General features: G+C 45.9%; 1 protein-coding gene across 9 annotated transcripts in view; it reads right to left on the bottom strand.

The window, feature by feature from the left end:
• Positions 1-23,095, bottom strand: part of LYST (lysosomal trafficking regulator) — a 180,373-nt gene that overhangs the window by 44,195 nt on the left and 113,083 nt on the right. For all 9 annotated transcript variants that reach the window (XM_050950350.1, XM_050950358.1, XM_050950357.1 and 6 more), the window contains 5 exons: positions 21,138-21,329; positions 17,527-17,705; positions 16,064-16,270; positions 15,629-15,805; positions 12,471-12,547 (listed from right to left, as the gene is read on the bottom strand). In XM_050950350.1, coding sequence (XP_050806307.1) covers positions 12,471-12,547; positions 15,629-15,805; positions 16,064-16,270; positions 17,527-17,705; positions 21,138-21,329 — 832 coding nt within the window. The remainder of the gene's footprint in view (positions 1-12,470; positions 12,548-15,628; positions 15,806-16,063; positions 16,271-17,526; positions 17,706-21,137; positions 21,330-23,095) is intronic.

Below are 23,095 nucleotides of genomic sequence, written 5' to 3'. Positions count from 1 at the left end.
CGCACAGTGAGCCTCTGCGGGCCGCATGTTGTGCAGGCCTGCTCTAAGCCTTCTTCCCCACAATACCTCAAAGAGTGAAAAGGAGTTAGATAATGAGAGCTGGAAAGGTTTTGAGCAGACTGAAGTCCCAACACACTTAGTGACTCAACAACCTACACGGAGCATGAATTTTTGATGATTACAGGGCAGTTTCCACAGCTTCTTACTGTTTGTCTGTGTTCTGAACCTTTAGGTTTATTACGTCAGATTAAATCTGTATGGTTTCATTAGCCTCAAGAAATCTGAAACAGGATTTGAACAAAAGCAAGGCATAACAGGCAGGGGGAGCATAAACAACCTTTGTATGCTTCACAGTTAACTTAGCAAGAAGAGCAACATTCAGTTTTGAGTTTGATTTGAAGCACAGTGGTGTTTTATACATCTTCGGGTCTTCCAATGGATCATCTCAACCCCAACAAAAAACGTTTACTTCAAAAGAATGGCTTGAAGCATCAGTGACTTAGATAGTTGGAATCCTTTCACAAAGAATTTAAGAGCTATAATCTTTTAAGTGGATGATCACTTAACCCTGAAGGCTTTCTCAAGCTTACATTGAAGTTTATGCATACTGTAGACTCAGGGGTGTCTAAGAAAGATGATGATCCCACAACAAGATTTCAGAGTTCAAGGCAACATCTTCATGAAGATCCCACACACAGTACAGGTAGATTGAGCTCCCAAGAGAAAAAAAATCAAGAGAGGGACCAAAAGCACTTGGAGTGGCAAACTGCAGGATCACGAACAAAGACCTGTCTTAAGTTTACCCCTGGAGAAACAGCTATATGTAGTATTTTGAAAATTACTCTGCACTTTGTAAGTACTATACCTTCCTTGTTATATGTCACTCAGCTATTCTATTTCTTGCCTATGTAACTTTAGAGCCTCATGGCCAAGATGGAGTCTGCTCTGCAGGCAGCTCTGGCCAAGAGAAGGCGCATGCAGGAATGCGGCAGGAGAAATCCCTTCCACCCCAGGGGCACCTGTTCCAAACCCCCCAGAGTGAACACACACACACCCCCACAGGAAAAGTACAATGGATATAACAAAGGAAGATATTTATTTACAGAGAGATGAGAGGAGAAAAACAACAAGGGGAAATATAGGGGGAACAGTAAAATAGGGCTGCATTCAAATCAAAACCCCACAGGCCCAGTGGTAGCACAGTCTGACAGGGCAGACACTGAGCAATGTGTCTGAACATAGAGTTCAGGAGGCCTGGGCAAAGTTCCAGTCCAGTGGTGAGTCTTGGGTGCTCCTGGTCGTCTTCGGTGCCAGTGAACTCTCCCCAGCAAACCCCTCCGGTGCCCTCTTCTGCCGCTCTGTGCAAAGTCACACAGAGCAACCACCTCCCCACTTAACTAGCTACAACCTCCCTCCTTGTTCCCAGTGCAGAGTCACAAGCCCCAGTACTCACAGCCCCACGCAGCCCTGGGCAGCCGTGATACTGGCTCCAGCTCCTGCCTGTCCTTCTCAGGCGATTCCCCCCTGGCACAGTGCTGCTCCGGGCTCCTGTCCTGGGCTGTCCCCGATCGGGCCTGTCCCCCTCAGGCAGGTTCTCCTTGCTTCACTTTTCCAGGGCCTGCCGCAGCCCCTCTCTCTCCGGAGCTCAAGCGCTGCCCCCTGGCGTTTCCCTCCTTTTTCTTACTCTCCCCCTCCCTCTGGGAAAAAGATTTAAAGGGGCCATGCTCTCTAAACCCCAAAGAGGTTACACCTATATTCTATATGCTCAGTGATTTTTGTATGAAAGACACTTTTATAGATGTAAAGTCTCTGAACTGTAAGTGATCTGAAGTCTAAAAAAGGATTTTTAAAATGGATGTTATATTTACCTATTAAAATACATAAATTAATATTAAACATGCCTCCATTACCAGGGAATAGAAAAAAGAGCCCAATATGTTTATTCCATGTATCATTTCAATTTTATTATTTTATTCCACTGTGTAATTAGTACATATTTTCCCTTTCTATCTAGGACCCCATGAAGTTATTTAACACACTGTTTCAGAGACAAGGCTGATTGTTAGCTGACTTGCTTATCCACAATAAAGCATCTGGGCTGTCTCTCTAACATATACCACATTGATATATTTTATTCTGGGTAACGTTGTCTACAAAGAGATAAAGCTCTTCGTTTGGTCAAACATTCCAATGTGGAGATCCACATGTGTACTTTCAAAGGGAAAGAAAAAGTGAAAGAGATAGCAACTAAACTATATTATGAAGAATAGTGGAAACATCTGACTAATCCATCACAAGCTATTTAAGACTGAATTGTATCAAGAAACAAGAGTTTGCAAAGCTCAAAAATGCAAATGCTAAGGCAAATATATGGAGGTTACTTACTGTAGCTGGAGGTTCTTCAAGAGGTGTGATCCCTATCTATATTCCACACATTCGGTATGCATGCGCACCATGCACCTGAGTCTAAAGATTTTAACAAGCAGTGTCCGTTGGCCCACACATGCGCAGCAGATCTCCTCATGCTCCCAAGTGAGAGGATAAGAAGAAGTGCAAGTCGACACCCTCTCAGTTCCTCTTCTTATTGCAAATCTCTGCTGTGGATCTGCTTAGAGGTTGGAGGCTTAGCAGTGGAATACACGTACGGATCACAGAGTAAGTAACCTCCACTTCAAGTGCTGGTTCCTATGTATATTCCACAAATGGGAGATTGACAAACAGTTAGAGTGGTGGTGGGTGCGAGGAAGTTGGCCAATGAAGATGCTTGCAGCACTGCAGATCCACTGCTGCATCTGCAGCAGAGGCTTGGACTAGTGCATAAATGTCTAGCAAACGTGTATGGTAGCTGCTTCTGCATATGTCCTTCATTGGGACCGCCTGTGGTGGCCTGAGCTCTCATGGAGTGGGTCGTTATACTGCCCGGAGGTGGAATACAAGCTAGTCTGTAGCATTCAATCATGGAGCCAGAAACCCGCTGAGAAATCTGAGAAGATATAGCCTGACCATGGGATAAGACGGTTACTCACCGTTGTAACTGTTGGTCTTCGAGATGTGTTGCTCATATCCATTCCAGGTAGGTGTGCGCGCCGCGCGTGCATATTTGCAGGAAACTTTTTACCCTAGCAACTCCAGTGGGCCGGCAGGTCGCCTCCTAGAGTGGCGCCACTATGGCACTAGATATATACCCCTGCCGGCCCGCCCGCTCCTCAGTTCCTTCTTGCCGGCTACTCTGACAGTGGGGAAGGAGAGCGGGTGTGGAATGGATATGAGCAACACATCTCGAAGAACAACAGTTACAACAGTGAGTAACCGTCTTTTCTTCTTCGAGTGATTGCTCATATCCATTCCAGGTAGGTGAATCCCAAGCATTACCTAGGCGGTGGGGTCGGAGTGAGAAGTCGCGGCCTGGAGCACTGCAGAGCCAAAGGCAGCATCATCTCTGGACTGCTGAACCAGGGCGTAATGGGAAGCGAATGTGTGGACCGATGACCAGGTCGCCGCCCTACAAATCTCTTGGATTGGCACGCGGGCAAGGAAAGCCAGCGATGATGCCTGTGCTCTGGTGGAGTGAGCAGTCACACGGCCCGTCGGAACGTGGGCCAGGTCATAACAGGTCCTGATACAGGAGGTAACCCAGGAAGATATCCTCTGCAAGGAAATCAGTAGCCCCTTGACCCAGTCCGCTACCACCACAAATAACTGGGGGGACTTGCGGAACGGTTTGGTTCTGTCCACATAAAATGCTAGCGCCCTACGGACATCTAGAGAGTGGAGCTGTTGCTCCCTGCAGGACGAATGGGGCTTTGGGAAAAAGACGGGGAGGAAGATCTCCTGGTTAATGTGGAAAGCTGAGACCACCTTGGGAAGGAAGGCCGGGTGTGGTCTCAGCTGCACCTTGTCTTTATGGAAGACCGTATACGGGGGGATCTACTGTGAGGGCCCGTAGTTCTGACACCCGTCTAGCTGAGGTGATGGCCACTAGGAAGGCGGTCTTCCATGAGAGATAGAGCAGGGAGCAAGTAGCTAAAGGCTCGAATGGAGGACCCATGAGCCGAGTTAGGACAAGGTTGAGATCCCATGAAGGGGCAGGAGGGCGGATCTGTGGATAGAGACACTCCAGTCCCTTCAGGAATCTCACCACCATGGGGTGGGAGAAGACGGAACACCCGTCCTCTCCAGGATGAAACGCGGAGATAGCCACTAGGTGGACCTGGAGGGACGACAACGCCAGACCCTGGGCCTTGAGGGACCAGACGTAGTCTAGAATAGTGGTGATGGGAATCTCCATAGGGAGGAGACCTTTCTCCGAACACCAACAGGAGAAATGCTTCCACTTAGCCGAGTAAGTAGCCCTGGTGGAAGGCTTTCTACTGCCCAGGAGAACCTCCCGAACCGGGGTAGAGCAGCGTAACTCGGAGCCTGTCAACCATGCAGGAGCCATGCCGTAAGGTGCAGAGACGGAAGGTCCGAGTGACAGAGCCTGCCGTGGTCCTGGGTGATCAGGTCCGGGGCAACTGGGTTGGCTACTGAGAGGTCCAGCAACATGGGGTACCAGTGTTGTCTGGCCCACGCTGGGGCTATGAGAATCACCCGAGCTCTGTCTCTGCGCACCTTGAGGAGAACCCTGTGTATCAGTGGAACGGGAGGGAATGCGTAAAACAGGTGGGTCGCCCATGGGATCAGGAAGGCATCCGCTATAGACCCGGGCTCCCGACCCTGAAAGGAGCAGAATGTTCGACATTTCCTGTTCTCCCTGGACGCGAAGAGGTCCATCCGGGGACGACCCCACCTCTGGAAGAGTGAGAGGGCGACGTCTGGACGGAGGGACCACTCGTGCGAGCGGAAGGACCTGCTCAGTCGATCCGCTAGAGTGTTTCGTACGCCCGGGAGATAGGATGCGGAAAGGTGAATAGCATGGGCTATGCAAAACTCCCAGAGACGCATCGCCTCGAGACATAGGGGAGAGGACCTGGTGCCACCCTGCTTGTTGACGTAGAACATGGTCGTCGTGTTGTCGGTGAACACCGTGACACAACGACCTTGAAGGTGATGGACGAACGCTTGACAAGCAAGACGGACCGCTCTCAGCTCCCGTATATTGATGTGGAGGTCCAGCTCCTGAGGGGTCCACAAGCCCTGAGTTCTTTGGGCGCGGCAGTGCGCCCCCCAACCCAGATCTGAGGCGTCCGTAGTCAGGGATGCAGAGGGCTGGGGCGGATGAAACGGGAGCCCCGCACAGGCTACGGACTGGTCCAGCCACCACCGAAGGGAGTCCAATACCCTTTGGGGAACGGTGACAACTGTGTCCAACGAATGTCTGGCCGGCCGGTACTGCGCGATGAGCCAAGATTGAAGAGGCCTCATGCGGAGTCGGGCATACGCTGTCACGAACGTACAGGCCGCCATATGGCCCAGGAGGGCCAGACATGTTCTTAGAGAGGTCAGCGGGGCCGCCTGCAAGCGCAGAATGATGGCCAACAGCGACTGGAACCTGGGCAAGGGTAGCAAGGCCCTGGCTAGGGTAGAGTCCAGAATGGCCCCGATGAACTCTATCCTCTGCGTGGGGAGTAGAGTAGACTTGTCCACGTTGATCACGAGGCCGAGGGCAGCAAAGAGGCTGCTGATCCTGCGGACGTGGTCGCGGACCTGCAGCTCCGATGTGCCCCGGATCAGCCAGGCGTCGAGGTAGGGGAACACGTGAATGCGGCAGCGCCGAAGGTGTGCGACGACGACTGCCATGCATTTCGTGAACACCCTCGGGGCCGTAGAGAGGCCAAATGGGAGGACCGCAAATTGGTAATGCTGGCGGTCGACCACAAAGCGGAGGAAACGCCTGTGCTGGGGGAATATGGTGACATGGAAGTAAGCGTCCTGCATGTCGAGGGCGGCGTACCAGTCTCCGGGATCCAGGGATGGGATGATGGTTCCAAGGGATACCATACGGAACTTCAACTTCACCATATACTTGTTGAGTCCCCGCAGGTCGAGGATAGGCCTGAGGCTGCCCTTGGACTTGGGGATTAGAAAGTAGCGGGAATAAAACCCCTTGCCCTTCTCGCTCTCTGGAACCTCCTCTATGGCTCCCTTGACGAGGAGCATGTGCACCTCCTGACGGAGGAATTGCTCGTGAGAGGGGTCCCTGAAGAGGGACGAGGATGGTGGGGGGGGGGGGCGATGAAAACTGCAGGCAATAACCAGCCTGCACAGTACGCAAGACCCAACGGTCCGATGTTATTTGGGTCCACGCCGGGAGGAAAAATGAAAGATGGTTGGAAAACTGCAGGGAAGGATCTGGAGGGGAAACTGGTACTGCGCCCTCGGGCACACCTTCAAAATGAAGGCTTGGGTCCAGGAGGGGCCTTGGCGGAGCCTTGGTTTTGCCCCGTTTGGCCACCCGACTGTCTGCATCGGTTGTTCCTGCCGCGGCGCCTAGTGAGGTCCTGCCGCGGACGGAACTGAGGATACGGTCGACGCTGCTGTTGTTGGTTCTGCTGCCGGAATGGCCTGCGCTGTGTTGCAGGCGTATGCATCCCCAAAGACCGTATTATGACCCTATTGTCTTTAAGGTCCTTTAGTCTGGGGTCTGTTTTAGCGGAAAACAGGCCCTGGCCTTCGAAGGGGAGGTCCTGGATCGTATGCTGGAGCTCTGGCGGAAGGCCAGAGACCTGAAGCCAGGAAATTCGGCACATCGTAAGCCCTGAGGCAAGGGTCTGAGCGGCAGAGTCCGCAGCATCTAAGGAGGCCTGTAGCGAGGTCCTCGCTACCTTTTTGCCCTCATCCAGGATGGTGGTAAACTCCTGGCGGGCGTCCTGTGGTAACAGCTCTGCAAATTTTCCCGCCGCCACCCAAGAGTTAAAGGAGTAGCGGCTAAGGAGGGCCTTCTGGTTCGAGACCCTGAGCTATAGCGCCCCCACTGAATACACCTTGCGGCCCAGGAGGTCCATCCGTCTCGCCTCCTTCGACTCGGGTGCCAGGGCCTCTTGACCGTGGCGCTCCCTGTCGTTCACCAACTGGACCACAAGGGAGCAGGGTGTCGGGTGAACGTGCAGGTATTCATAGCCCTTCGAGGGGGCCATGTACTTCCTTTCCACTCCTCGAGCGGTCGGAGGGATGGAGGCCGGTGACTGCCAGATAGTAGTGGCGTTGGCCTGAATAGTCTTGATAAAAGGCAGGGCCACTCTGGTGGGCGCATCGGCGGAGAGGATGCTCACCACCGGGTCCTCGATTTCCGAGGCCTCCTCTGCTTGAATGTCCAGGTTTTGTGCCACTCGTCGGAGGAGGTCCTGGTGTGCCCTAAGATCTAGAGGGGGAGGGCTGGAGGACGAGGTACCCGCCACTGCCTCATCCGGGGAAGACGACGAGGAAACTCCCGGCAACAGAGCGTCCACGGGGGGTTCTGTCTGGGGCTGCACCTCCGTCACTGGAGGGAGCTCTGGGTCCTGGTGGCTGGACCTGTCTTCTGCTTCCGGGGAGGGAGGGGGTCTAGACACCGTTGCCTCTGGTGGCCTGCGTTCCGCCGCAGGGCGCGGAGTAATATGTTGTGGACCCTGGGCTTGGCGGTACGCCCATGGGGTCCAAAACCCCCACTGTTGAGGCCCTCGTTCCTGAGGTGGAGGGTCCTGAAACAGGGCCGAGTGTCTGTCCTGGCCCAACGCATAGGCCCTCTCTGCCTGAGAGGACACGGATGGTTCCCTTGAAGGCCACGGAGGCGGTGAGCCAGTTTGATAGACCTCTCTATATGCCGACTCCGACGCTCTCCTCGGTGCCGAGGATCGGTGCCGCAACCCGTATCGGTGCCGGGATCGGGACCAGGAACGGCGTGGTAGTTGGTGCCGGGATCCGGATCGGGATCTGCTTTGAGGGCGGTGCCGAGAGCAGGACCGCGACCTTCGATCAGCGCGGTGCCGGGATGGCAGTGGGGACCAGGACCTGCCACCGACGCGGTGCCATGAGGTCGACCGGGATCGGGACCTACCACCGGGTCGGTGCCGGGAGGTCGACCGAGGAGCTGAACGCCGAGGTGAACGGCTCCTAGAGTCTCGGTGCTGGTGGTAAGAGGAGCCAGACCGGGACCGTGCAGATGCTGATCGGCGCCGCGAGTGCAACCGGTACCGCCGGGGAGAACGGTGCCGGGACTGCGAGCGGCACCCCGAGCACGAGCGTTCATGTCTCCGGGGCGATCGGTGCTGGGACTCCGGAGACAGCGCTCTCAGCATCGATTTGCCTCTGGAGATTACCCCTCCCGGGGGTGCCGTGGTCTGAGGCTGCGATGGCTCCGTGAGCGCTATCAAGTCTCGTGCCGAGGCAAAGGTCTCTGGCGTAGATGGGACTAACAGCTCGACCCCTGATCTCAAGGGGGAGCTAGGAGGGGCTGGACTCGATGGACCTTCCAGACCCGGAGTCGACAGCAGCCCTGCAGGCGGTGCCGCGGCCAAGGTAGATGCCGGGCGTTCCACTCGAGCCTGCCTCGATGGTGTTGCAGACGTCGAGGGTCTTGGGTCTGCTCCCGGTGCCGGGGATGGACAGTGCCGGGGAGTCTTGCCGGTGCCAGCGCAGTCCGGTGCCGGAGTAGAAGTGGCCAGTTGCGTCGCCGGTGCCGGAGTCAGTGCCGCTTCTATTAGGAGAGCGCGGAGTCTTTGATCCCTCTCCTTCTTTGTGCGAGGCTTAAAGGCCTTGCATATACGACACTTCTCACTGATGTGCGATTCCCCCAGGCACTTGAGGCACGCGTCGTGGGGATCGCTAGTCGGCATCGGCTTCTTGCATGCTGAGCACTGCTTGAAGCCCGGCGAACCAGGCATGAGCCCGGTGCCGGGCGCTGGGAAGGGCAACGGCCCACCCGCGAACAAGCTAAACAACTAACTAATACAGTACTTCAAACTATGTATAAAACCATTTACAACTATGACTACGAACAGAGTACAGGAGAGCTAGGTACGTGGAGGACAGCAAGCCGCACTCCACAGTTCCAGCAACCGACACGGCGGTAAGAAGGAACTGAGGAGCGGGCGGGCCGGCAGGGGTATATCTCTAGTGCCATAGTGGCGCCACTCTAGGGGGCGACCTGCCGGCCCACTGGAGTTGCTAGGGTAAAAAGTTTCCGGCAAACGTGCACGCACGGCGCGCACACCTACCTGGAATGGATATGAGCAATCACTCGAAGAAGAACTCCATGTTATCACAATAAAGAGTCTTGGAGACTTTCCAATTAACTCTGGTCTTTGCCAGTAAAAGGCCAATGCATGCCTTATGTCAAGGAACTAAGGTCTCTTCTCTTCAGGAGAAGCACAGGGTTTTGGAAAAAGAATAGGTAGTGAATATACTGCAGGCGTCAGCAACCTTTCAGAAGTGTTGTGCCGAGTCTTCATTTATTCACTCTAATTTAAGGTTTTGTATGCCAGTAATACATTTTAACAGTTTTAGAAGGTCTCTTTCTATAAGTCTATAATATATAAACAAACTTTTGTTGAATGTAAAGTCAATAAGGTTTTTAAAATGTTTAAGAAGCTTCATTTAAAATTAAATTGCAGAGTTCCCCCCATGCCCTCAGACAGGTGGCCAGGACCCGGGCAGTGTTAGTGCCACTGAAAATCAGCTTGCATGCCACCTTTGGCCTACCCCAATATATTGCTTATGGCGGAATCTGGAGACTACCTTGGGTAAAAATTTAGGGTGAAGGCAGAGGAAATACCTTGTGAAATACCATAAGGGGGGGCATGTCCACCATGAGGGATGACAGTATGCTAACCCTCCTGGCCAAAGCAATAGCCACTAGAAATGCCCCCATATGGATAGCGACACATTCCATGTCCCACCTAAGGGTTCAAACGGAGGTCTAGTAAGCTTTGACAACACAAGGTTCAGATCCCACAGTAATGTGGGTTTAGTGACTGGAGGAAAGGTCTTGATGAGACCTTCATGAACCATGTCAGAGGTCAAAGTGGAGAAAGGCACTAATGGCTGCCAGGTGAACTTGTAATGAGCTGATTACCAGAGCAGACGTCTAGGTAAATCCAGATAATACAGAACGATCGAGATGCCATTTTCATCACCAACTTGCCCTCCTCTAGAAAAGAGAGGAACTGGGCTCTGTCCTCAGAGGAAAGTTTGTTCTGAAAGGCCACCAGCCTAGAGTAGTTACTGAAGTCATACTTAGCTAGCAGGACCTGGTAACTGGCAATTCAAAATGGCAAGCCTGCAGATGAGAAGCCCCAAGAGATCCAATCTGATGGTGTGGTCCTTAGATACTTAGACCTATTATGTTCCATCGCAGCCTGTACGACCAGGGAGTTGGGAGCAGAATGAGAGAACAGGAATTTAGCTCTTTACAGAACTAAATAGCACTTCTCAGCCCTTTTAGGTGCGGGGGCGCAAGACACTGGTGTACCAGACCAGACCAGACCAATCTCACTGGTTCCACTATGGCTTGTTAACTGGGAGAGGCACTATACTTGGGCCCTGAGGCTGCCCAATGTCCAACAGTTGGTGTTGTGGGTCTTGGACTTCCTCCAGAGATAAGTGAAGATCAGTAGCCACTCTTCATAGTACGTCCTGGTATTGCCTATGATCGTCTGGTGGGGATGGGGAAGGAGAGACTACCTCATCCAGGAAAGAACTGGAGATTCCCATCAGAACCACTGGTACCGGAGGTTCTGGTTCAACATATTCCTCCTCCTCATACACCTACAGAACCAGTCACTGGTGGAAGGGAGAGGAGTGGAATGACTACTGGGTGGGTCCCAGATATCTGGTATAGGGATCTCATGTTTCCTGATAGGGTTAGAAAGAGGGACAAACGGTTTGAGGGGTATTCCATGGCATGGGAAACCATCAATCCCCAGGGAGCACATGTTCATAAGAATAGTGTCCATAAGTCCTGGATTGCCTGCCCAGGCTTGGTTCTCTTTGTGGAGATGAAGGGGGAACCAGTTCATTGGATTCACCAAAATCTGAAAACACTTCTGTTATAATGGTGGAGCTATCAGTACTGGGGCAATTCCATCGGATGGTTTTAAGTACAACAGTTCCTGGGACACTGAAGTAATATAGTCTACTGGTGTAGTAATGTCCCTCAGGAGGGCTGGGCCAGAGAACAGTGGAGGCTGAGGGTAAGGGAAGAAGATATCCTCCAGTGCCATATAGGTCCCTGTGTGCCCTGGTCAGCATCCAGAGTACCAGTGCATTCCTTGGGTAGATGAGTCAGTACCACAGAGCCTGGAGCTGCACTTGTGGATGGGCAGAGCGGATGACTGTCTAGTGCTTTGGTACTGAATATCACCGACAGAACCAATATATCCTCCCTTCTATCCACTTTACCCTCCATCCTGTGTTTTTTTTTGTGCAACCAGTTCCTTAGGGTGTGTGCATAAGGGCTCATCTGACCTCGATGGACTCAGGGAAGAAGCTTGTTTCTTATGGGCAGTCTTTGCTGAAGATCTGTCCTTGAGCCAATGAGAATGCACCTTATTCTCATGGGAAGCCCTAGAGGAAGAATCTTTGGACTTAAACACTGAGGGCTTCACACCTAAGCATGCGCTCGGAGGGGCGCTGCTCATTTGACAAGGCCTATATATGGAATGGGTGGTCTTTCTGGCCCAGATTGGAGAGGAGCCTCAGTCTTGCCCACTGAGTGTTTTGTAAGGTTAAGCTCACAAGCTTGGGGAATTCTCTGTGGAAACAAGCAAAAAATGCTGTACCGCACCAAAATGTGAGAATCACCCACACAGTTGGCAGTGTTGGTGTTTGTTGCTGACTAAGAAGGATCTGGGGCAAGAGATGCAGTTTTTCAAGCCCAGGAGCCTGGGCATAGTCACCGACCATGTAAAGGGAGTCCCTGGTTTGGGGAACCAAATAAGCTAAAGAATAACTATTTACAATCTTAGCTACTGGTTTTCTGAAAGGCTGAAACAAAAGAGGACACTGAATTCCAACTCAGACCATACTGCAGTAAGAAGGAACTGAGAGGGTGATGAATCACAGTGCTTCTTATAGCCTTGCTTAGGAGCACAAGGAGATGTGCAGGCCAATGGACACTACTACTTAAAATCTCTGGACTCAAGTGCATGCGTACCCCACATGTGGAATTTACACAGGAACCAGCATTTGAAGAAGAAAGTGGTTTTGTGTTCTAACCAGCTGGTTGCAATGACATGTGCCACACATTTAATTGCATGGTTCACATGCAATGGGAGAAAGCCTGATGGATACAGTAGCTAGCCTTTCATTAGAAAGAACTAGGGGGGGGGGAGGGGGAAGGTCTATGCCAAATAAAAAAGATTTATATGTTCTGAAATTTAAATAATGTCATTGGTTATTAGCGAAGGCAATCAGAGAATGTCACTTACCTACAATCAAGCTATGTTGAAACAGGTAAGAATATTGATTTTAAAAGATTTTTTATATAAAAAGTACCCACGGCATTTTGCAACAGGTTATGCCAAAGAATACTCTTCCATAGATCTTTTACTTACTTTTGCTGATTATTAATCACAGTTTTTTCCCAAACAGTTTTGTTCACACATTCCTCTGCCTCAAACTTCTTTCGATCCTGAAATTAAAGGAAAAAAAAGAAAAAAATTTCATTCCAGTTTAACTAAGCAAGTTAAAAGTTATGCTTTGTTTTTCATTTGCAAGTTCCACATCCAGAACTATTTTTAAAGTTACAACTGAGACACAAATCAATGCTTCCAAAGACATCAACAGAATCCAAGTCTGCTCACTCAGTGAAATCATCTCTTCTCACTTAAAACTTTCAGAAGTGGTGTGCCGAGTCTTCACTTATTCACTCTAATTTAAGGTTTCGCGTGCCAGTAATACATTTTAACGTTTTTAGAAGGTCTCTTTCTCTAAAAGTCTATAATATATATCTAAACTATTGTTGTATGTAAAGTAAATAAGGTTTCAAAATGTTTAAGAAGCTTAATTTAAAATTAAATTAAAATTCACAGCCCCTCAGACCAGTGGCCAGGACCTGGGAAGCGTGAGTGCCGCCTTCGGCGCACATGCCATAGGTTGCCTACCTTCATTCCAGTAACACTATCATTTCAACAAGTAAAGGAGTTTATAGTCAAAAATAAATGACTTACAATGATTTGTATCAATTGGTTCCATTCTTCTAAGTAGCAAAAGTTGTTTTTAATTCACATATGGCCTATTCCCAACTCAGAACATCATATTGTCTAAGTAACATATTAGGACATATTGTGAACATTCATAGCAACTATTCAAAAGCTTGTGTGTTAGAAACAGGAGAGACCTAATGTACTCCAGTCATTATGTAAACATATTTAAGAGGAACCTGACCCATCCTGAAGTCAATGGCAAAATTAGAAATGACTCTAGTGAGAATAGGATTTGTCTCTATATTGTTAAAAAAAATTAAATATCTCCAAATGTTCTTTACCACCACACAGCTGGGGTTAGAGTCACAGAGAAACTTAAGTGTAGCAACACCGAAAGTCCCCCCATCTTACTTTTAAATGCCTTGAAAAAAAAAAATCAATGAAATTCACAAAGCCTGAGTTTGGGGCCTAGGCTCCCTAAACAATGAATTGAGGAGAATGGTGTCTCAGAGTGAGAATCACGGAAGAGCCAGTATGCTAAGCATCTCCCATTGGCTAGCTTAGGGAGATGCTTAGCGAGGGGAGGGGTGTGCGCTAAGCCTCCCCCTGTCAGGGAGTTTGGCATTTAAGTCCTGGCTAGAAAGGTGGTGCCTCTTTCTGCTTCGGACTCTCAGATGCAAATCCTCTCTTGGGGTTAGGCACCTATACCATTTTTGCAAGAAGCTGAGGGGGATGTGTGGGGGATGGGGAAGGACCTCCCTCATAACTTTTAGCCCAGTGGTTAGAGTATTTACCTGGGATATGGGAGAACCCTGGTTCAACTCCTCCCTTCTACTTCAGGAGGAGAAGGTATTTGAACAGGGATTGCCACCTCTCAGGTCATTGCCCTAACCACTGAACTATGTGATATTCTGATGTGGAGCTCCCTCTGTCTCTCCTGTTGAAGCTGTTCCACTGTGCATAAATATTTATTCAAAATCTTTGAGCTACAGAGACCAAGGAAGCATGAGACTAACTCTGTAGCTGGTGGTTAGAGTACACACTAGGAAGATGGATACCCAGGATCCAGTCCCCCTGCTCCAGCGATTTTTTAAAAATTTTGGGATTTAAAGTGGCAGTTAGGCACCTACGTCCTTTTATGAATTGAGCCACTTGTCCTTAAATGATATTTCTAAGAAGAAAGCTATTACAATAGCACTAACAATCATTTGTTGAAACTGAAAAGGATAGTTAATTTTGTTTAAACATGTTTATATTAAAGAGAAATGTAGTTATGAATAGTCTTTTCTAAAAAGAAAAAAGGAACATGCTGATTTGTTCACTGCATTTTCACTTTAATTATCATAGTCCGTTGATTTTTCACAAGAATATAAGATAGCCTCTGGTATAATCAATCACCTGGATGGCTGGAAACCCAGTTCAGTGTCTTTAGGTTCCATATTTAATCATTTTGTTACTCGATTTTTCATGATCTCTCTTATCTGACTAGAAAGGATGGTTATTGATTCTATGTAATGTACTCTAGTTCAAAAATAAACTGATTACTGAAACTTCTTTAGAAAATATTATAGGTTGCTTATAATCATAACCACCTAGTAACCTGTTAAAGACTCTTATTTAAACACCTATTTCTATTTACTGATTGATAAATAATCTGAATATAAAAGAAGAGTTGGGAATTTGACCAATAAAATAATTGGTCAAATTGACCTGTTAAACATAGGTCAAATGTTATCAAATAATGTCAAAAATGGTCAAATATTTCAAAGCACTCATTTAGTAGAACAGTAACATAAAAAGAGTGTGTTTATGGTCTAAGATTTAGACTTAAGTATTTATGCCTAATTATAAAAAACCCAGTTATCTAACTGAGTTATTTTAACTCAAAATTGCAAAGCACAATGAAGTTCTGAAAAATGAAAGAATAATTATTTTTTAGCAATGTAGGTTAACATCTAAATGTGACTATTATTCAAAACTGAGCAATTACAAAAAGAACAAAGGAAACTCATCTTCTCTCGCTGTAGGCGAGGAAGTTTAAACATTGAACCCTCCTATCTCCCCCTCACTCCCTTTGAGTTAGTTTCTGTATGTTTGTCTAGTGAGTTTAGATTGCAAGCAATTTAAGGCAGGGATTGTGTTTTAACTTGTTTAATATGCTTTGTAAATCAACATTTATACTGATGGCCTGGTATACACATAAATGTACTTGAAAGTTCCAGTCAATCAAGATGCTCAGCTTTCAATTATCTTACCTCTTCCCCAACAGGTTGCATTAGCATGTAGTAAAGTGAGTGATCAAGGTATCTGAATAAGCTTCCTAACGGATAGCACCATGATAATCAAAACGGCAGGCTGCCACCTGCATCAGGGCCTTCGTTCTGCACTGTTTGATCCCTGTCAAATAGGTGGTCAACCAACCAGCTTTGCAAGCCTAATAGAAAATGTGATCATCTTCGTGTAGTTGCTGTACACTACATATTCAAGGAGTGTAGCATTAATTGCAAATAAGGAGGTCAAATAATGAATTCTGGTTCACTAGGAAATGTTTATTAATATTCACATACCTCTTTCATGGCATTAAGGAGGTCTGGTTTTGGTGGAGCACTGGGAGAAATGCATTTATAGCCACAAAATTTTAATGCATTCATAAATACTCCTGATGATACTTGTTCTTCTCTGGTCAATTCATCCTTATGATCATGCATTAACTCATACAGATAGAGGGCTAATTTAGGTCCATGCTAGATGAACACAAAAAAGTATAGTTAGTCTCATTTTGCCAGTAGAACATGAAGAACTTGCAATATAAATGTATATATTTTTATCTGTTATCTTTTCAGGTACACTGGGACAAGTTTTCTCTACTAATGCTTGTGATTCTTGAGCTATTCTGGATTTTTCCTCTCCTGCACTCCTGCAAATATTTTTTAAATTTAAACCAGGATGTTCATGTGCAAGGGCTTCAAAGTTTTTATGCTTAAAAACATAGCAGTGCTTACTTGCAGAGGTACGCTGAGACAATCTCGAATAATCTCCTGGTGGTTTGTTTCACATACAATCTCCAAAGCTTGCTTTCTTTCTTGCAATGGTTGTGCTGGAGACAAAATATGCACTAGGAGTCTTCCAAGCTGCATACGGAATGTATCCTTACAGGACCAGAGGATTCTCCTCCACTGTTGCCTAGGAGTGCTGATTCTGCTTGTAGCCTAAAGCAAGAAGAGATTTGTTTTTCCCATCCCAGTAAACAGGGTTTCTCTGATCAGAACTTTGCATAGAGCATACAACGTAAGCTTGCAAAGAAAACTGAAACAGGAAAGGATAGAGTAAATCTGGTAGAAAAATCTTATTGAGGAAGCACATTTACAGATAATTATTTACTGGGACAGATCTTTAAAGATGACCTTACAAAGGGAAAAAAGGGTTTTGATATATAAGATGACTTGAAGGTATTTATTTTTCTGTTTTTGTTCTGATATTAGAAATTCAGTTCTGGTTTAGGCTAGAAGACTAGGATGTTGAACTAACAGAACAGTGGTGTCAACAGCCAAGAGTGAAAGTTGACCAACTCTGAGGGACAGGATTTTTAATCCAATTGTTTTAAAAAACCCTCATTTTTGTTAATTTTAATCACGAACTGTAATCAACCACTAGTTGCAATTTTTCATGAAGAAAGCCTTTGCTAAAGATTAACACCTTAATTGATAGTTTGGTATCTAGAGCTCACAATAAACATTCCTGAGACCTCCAAATGATATTCAAGCAAAAAAGTCTGAGACCAGACGTGACATTCCTGATAGTTCCAAGGTTAAAAGAGTTAATCTCTTTCAGGTCTTCCTTAAGTCATAAAAGGAACAGAAAATAAGTCAAATTTTTATTAAATCCATTGCAAGCTCACCTTGGGAACATAAGAGTACAGTGAACCAACAGCAGCATTCAGGGAAACAGTTTTTGGTCACATCCTTTCTTTTTGGAAATATATATAATTTCTTCTTTTTAGATATAAAACCAAATGCTTCAAGTTTTCAACGTGGACAAAAGCTACTCTCACCCCAAATCCAAATCTCCATATCTTGGAACTCCCCTTGCTACACATCTTCTATGGCCTTGCTCAAGTCTGAAGGATGGGAGCTCAGCTATGACAGGCCTCAGAAGTACTGATAGACCCTCCCCCCCACCCCAAACTGATTCTAAAACCTTTTTTCCACTTCAAAAAAAAATCTGTTTTGTTTTTCTTAAATGAACACCAATTTATGCAAAGATCAAAACTTACCCAATATCAGGATACTTTCTTTTATGCAATGGCCAAGTGCAGTTGTGTTATAATACCTGAGATACATCTTGAGATGCAACAAAAACGGAACATTTACAAATAGGAACAGTCCTACAGAGACACAGCATTTGCCCCAGTGGGGGGCTCCTTAAGCAACAGGAGCTAACACAGATATACTGTCTAGTTACTTACAATAGATACTTTGATTCCTTCAATCATCATTTTGAACATTTCTTTCAGAAAAGAATTTGTATTACTAGGCAGTTCTTGTTGGTCCTCCTCTTCAGAGGCTTCCAGCTGGGATGTTGAAAGTCTGCACTGAATTGTGGTCTCTGGTGTACCCAATACATCAAAACAATCTTCAGTAGGTTCTTAAATGTTAAGAAGCACAAACAGATCAATGGCATCTCAGACCATGCTAACTTAATCCTAGTGTACTATAAGTACTACTAGTCATTTATCCACTGTACTACACTGTGAATATATAAACAGTTAATCTAGACACTGGTTAAACCAAATTAAAAATTAGAGTTAATCATTTAAAGACTCCATTCGGCAACTATTCCACATGCAGAACTCGCATACATTTCAGGTCCCACAAACAACAAAAGTGGCCCCTAAAGAACACATGATTCTCATTAAAAATTCAACCAATTCACAGAAATGGGGCAAACAAATGTGATTGACTAACTTTAGTAAATGGAACGGTTCTGACAAGCCATATGGACACTGAAGCCACATACACTAGATTTCTGTTGAATATAAAAGTTTGCTTAAATATGCTTCATCCTAGTATTTTTGGATGCAATTTTATACACCACAGAAGACAGTACAGCCCAGTTGCTAATAGGCCAAGTGGCAGGTGAGAACAAAGCTGTGTCACTTCCCCTGAAAATCCCAGTACTCTGTGGATTGGGGGCATGTGGTCCTGTGTCCCCAAGAACCTCTGGAGGCCAAGGTCTGTAGTTAAAAAGAGGTCACTCAAAGACAGTGTGTCTTGAGAACTCCTCCAGACAGGGGATGCAGGACACTTATCTAAGGGGTGTGGGGTGGAGGAGAACACTTGGTGTATTGTATGTCATACAATAGGAGTCCATTAGTATTTGCCTTAAAAATCTAATGAAAAGCTGGCAGAGACTTCAGAACAAAACTAATAGGAAGAGGCAAACGGCAAGAGGGGGATATCTTGACGTGAACACCAGAGGTCTGATCTGATATATTCGGTGGTACAAAGAGACAGGCATCCTTCACCAAGGAAGTAAATTGACAGCAAGTTTGCTTCATTAAAAAGGGATCTCAACCAGGCTTGACTGAAAACACTGGAGACAACATGGTGAGAAACTTCTCAGGACAGGAGGATAACCTGCAGTTAGTTAAATTTAAGTTTTAGAACGCCAGTTAACAAATGGTTATATCTAAACCAAAGTTCTAAGATCTCTCACACTATTTCTTATCTGAATCTCTATTTCCCTCTTTATAAAACAAAAGGAAATTTATTAATCTAACTCAAGTGCTGCGTGTAATACAAGAGCAGTGGTCTAAGATAAAACTGGTGAACTGTGGTACACTGTTCCTTTGGAAACAGAGGAACTGAGACTTGCGGGTATCCAGTGTTCAAGGGCTGGATACCACAGAAGGGACTCAGGGCTGGGGTACATTTGTTGTCATCCAGCAAGACAAAAAACAAGGCTGGTATAGTTCAGAAGACAGTGCCTGAGTGGCTGACAGGCCGGTTGTGTTAAGAGGCTAATGCTCTGCTACCACAAGCAAGAGTTCCTCAAATTGGAGGCAGCTGGTAACAAGGTGACTCTCAGACATGGCTGCCCTAAAAAGCATCACAGGCCCTGCTTGGCAAACTCCCACCCCCTGAAACCAGCAGGAGTTGAAGTGGGGGAGACCCTCATGAGAAGGTGGGGGAGTCAAGATCTGGAATGTGAGGTAAATTGGGGGAAGCACATGGCTGTAGGGACATAGGGAAATGGGAAAGGACAGTCAAACAGAATTTCCACTGACCCATAGTCTACAGGGAAAACCTCAGAGTTGGAAAGTATGGGTGCATATGGAATGGATGGATGAGGAGAATGAGTAGGTTTGCAAACGGAATGTATAGGCCTACAGTTCTAGAATTGGAAAAGGAGTAGGTGTGGAGTGAAAGTCTGTATGTAAAGACTACAAATTTAAGGAAAGTGGGTGGTGGAACAAATGCATGAAGTGGAGCAGGTGAGATATGTGCAATAGAATCATAGAATATCAGAGTTGGAAGGGACCTCAGGAGGTCATCTAGTCCAACTCCCTGCTAAAAGCAGGACCAATCCCCAGACAGATTTTTGCCCCAATCCCTAAATGGCCCCCTCAAGGATTGAACTCACAACCCTGGGGTTAGCAGGCCAATGCTCAAACCACTGAGCTAGCCCTCCCCTCAATAGGTCTGTGAAATTTATAAAAATTACACAAGTTATTTTTAAAAGTTGCAAATATTGTCAGGTATGCATTATTATAGAAGAGTTCTAAATTTGACCTACATTTCTTTACCTAATAATCTCAAAGGTGAGAGGCAAACTAGAAAAGCTCCCCCTTGCCTTAGAATTAATTAGAATTAGATATTTCTCACATGAACTGGCCCAGTTCAGTGAAAAAAATTAGATCCAATCTGTCAAGTATTTAAGACAAGAAGCAGAAACTAAGAACCAGTGGTGAGGATAAATTTTAAAATAAATAAAAAACACACAACATTAATCCAAATTCTGAGAGTCAGAACACCGAATAAACTCCACTCTCTTCATACCCACAACACATTAAAAACATGAATACATTTTTAATGTAACAAAACATTAGCCTGTCAGGCAACAATAAATATAAAACAACCCTTTGCCCGGCTATGCTGGAAGGAGGACAGGAGATACTGGATGTAGTTTAATTAGGCAACAACTTCATTCTTATATGCCTGGGAGGACCTGGCAGATACAAGTGCACAGTGCAGGTAAGTTGCTTAATCATTTACATATATACTTGCGGTGGTTGGGGGGGGAGCCTTCCATCTGCCTTCCTGCTTAACCATCCCGGTCCCCAGCCAACACACTGCTGGGACCTCAAAATTCCTGCCTCCCTCAAATGGAGGGAGCTATAAAAGGAGAGGGAGATTGGCTTCATGCCATACCAGACATAGGAGCCCAAAATCCCCTTTCCTGCATTTCCACTCCTTTGAAGGATACCCCCTTTAAATCCTTTAACAATCCATTTTATCTGATCACTGTATCCCCTCCCTATGGAGTACCTACACTGGACATCCACTGCATGTTACATAATAAGTTGCCACATCATAGCCTAACTCCCATTTCATGTTCATCCCAACTAAGCTCCCCCTCTTCTCCCCAAAACCCACTGCGGGGAAGGCAAAAAAAATCCACTTTGCCTTGGCCAATCTGACAGCGAAGGGAAAATTCCTTCCCAGACCCCCAAGAAAGTAGCAACTAGTGCAGCAGATCCTGACAAAACCCAGTATTTCACTACTTCTGTGGGCGGAGGGTGGGTACTGTTCCACCTGATCCAGGTAAAAGAAGGCTTTTCCTGCATCAGCATGGACCTATATAGTCCCTGCCCTCTCTGTTGGTCACCTGGGGAAGGGAATAGTCAGCATCCCCACACTGCCATGGTCTGCAGTGCAGCAGAAAGTCTCTCCCTGACTTTCTAGTCCTTAAAAGGGCGCACTCCTTTTCCAACAAGCAAGACAGCAGCCCCCACCACTTTATGTGCAGTGAGGTCATTATAAGCATATTACCATATATTTTTCCCCCAGTTCCTACCTTGATAAATGAACCTGTTAACTGCTAGAACAGTGAGTCTCTGTAACCTCTGTATAAACTCATTCTCAGTGGCTCGAATAGGATTCTCTTGGCTCATTCTCCTCTGCATCATCATGTTAAGTTCATCACTTGCTACTAAACGCATTTTCATCACCAGTGTGTCAGACTGAGCAAGAGAAAATTTCCTGGAATCTTTAAGTATAGAGAAATATATTAATAATATCCTCATGAATAGATTAAATATCACAATCGTAAATTAATTGCATGGACCAATAACTCATCTAGGAAAGTATCAGAGGGGTAGGTGTGTTAGTCTGGATCTGTAAAAGCAGCAAAAAAGAGTCCTGTGGCACCTTATAGACTAACAGACGTTTTGGAGCATGAGCTTTGGTGGGTGAATACCCACTTTGTCAGATGCATGCATCTGACGAAGTGGGTATTCACCCACCAAAGCTCATGCTCCAAAACATCTGTTAGTCTATAAGGTGCCACAGGACTCTTTTTTGCTGCTTCATCTAGGAAAGGAAATTGGTTGCGGTTATGAGGGAAAATATTTGAAATATATTTCTTAAAAACGAACAAGGAATGTCCAGGTTCTTCTTTAAATTTGTAAAAGTGTGACATTTTTTCACTTGAAAAAGAAATGTATATAAAATTCATGTAATTACAGAGCATTAAAGTCTTTAGAGATTTGATGAAGAACTCAAACTATATCACATTATCTATTTTCTTTAGAGTTTTCAAAATGATATAATTTCTCAGAATATTCACTGTACAAAACAGCTTCTGAACAGTCACTGTTTCACTTCCCTTTTATAATGTTACCACATTACTGCTGTTATTGAAAAGTTAATTGTTCTTATACTACCATGCTTACAGAATGTAGGTTTTAAGCAATGTGAACTAAGATCAGTGAGGTTAACAGCTCTCAAAAGGTAAACACATTTCATATTGCTCTATCAGAAGTTATTTTGATAGATGCTTCTATTTCATATCTAATCCTGCAAAACATTTCCTGAGAAATATTTTTGCACAATGAATTGGTAGGCATGACCACCACTACTGCACCTGCTTCTGTAGGAAACTTATATGAAGTGGATCCAGTGAGGGACTGATGGGGCAGCTCCTGATATAACAGACTGAAGGAGGGGGGCATCAGAAGTTGACTGCAGGAATAGAAGTGTTGTTTTGGTAGACGAGGAATAATGGAATCTTTCATTGTAATGGAACCTTTGTTTTAAACAATTAACAGAACACACATCCATTTTTTATTTAATAGTCTTCAGTGAAATATTAAATGCAGCTGAATATAATGACCTAGATTCACAGAGCATCTTTCAGCCAAAGACTCTAAAAGCACTTCACAAAAATGATTCACAAAGTATTATAGCCTGAACTGGTAGTGCTACCTAGAGCTAAGGTTGCATAACACTTTCCATTACAGCATTTATCTTCTTATGAAACTAATGGTTCAAACTGAAATTATGCATGCCAGGTGTCTACCTCAAGTGGATTTTTTTTGTGTGAAAGTTTCAGTTAAAATAGTTCAGTTAGTTTTCCTTAATCTCATTCTTAAAACATTTTTTTCCATGTTAAAAAACCATGCACTCTTTCAGAAGCTTTACTACCTAAATGTTTTGGATCAGGAACTTGAAACTTAAAAATTTGCCCTAATTTATCATCCCCGTCTAGTAGCTGGTCCACATGGCAGTAGGGAATTCTCATCCTCTATCAGTTACTCTGTTAGCTTAACTTATAGACTGTGGATTTAAAGATCAGAACCCTGTTCATGACTCAAATCGGGGGCTCCATATGATACTACATGAAATTGCTTTTCAGGGTTTTTGTTTGAAGATTAGGAAATTATATACAAATACTATATGAAAAAGAACGTAAGGTTGCAAAGGCACATGCTCAAGTTAGGAAATGCCAGAATTAAAGTTGCATTTTTGCATATG

The sequence above is a fragment of the Gopherus flavomarginatus genome, chromosome 4 (genome assembly GCF_025201925.1).
Source record: "Gopherus flavomarginatus isolate rGopFla2 chromosome 4, rGopFla2.mat.asm, whole genome shotgun sequence".
Taxonomy (NCBI): Eukaryota; Metazoa; Chordata; order Testudines; family Testudinidae; genus Gopherus; species Gopherus flavomarginatus.
The sequence above is the reverse complement of the archived record's forward strand: the minus strand, read 5'-3'. Positions and strand labels throughout refer to the sequence as shown.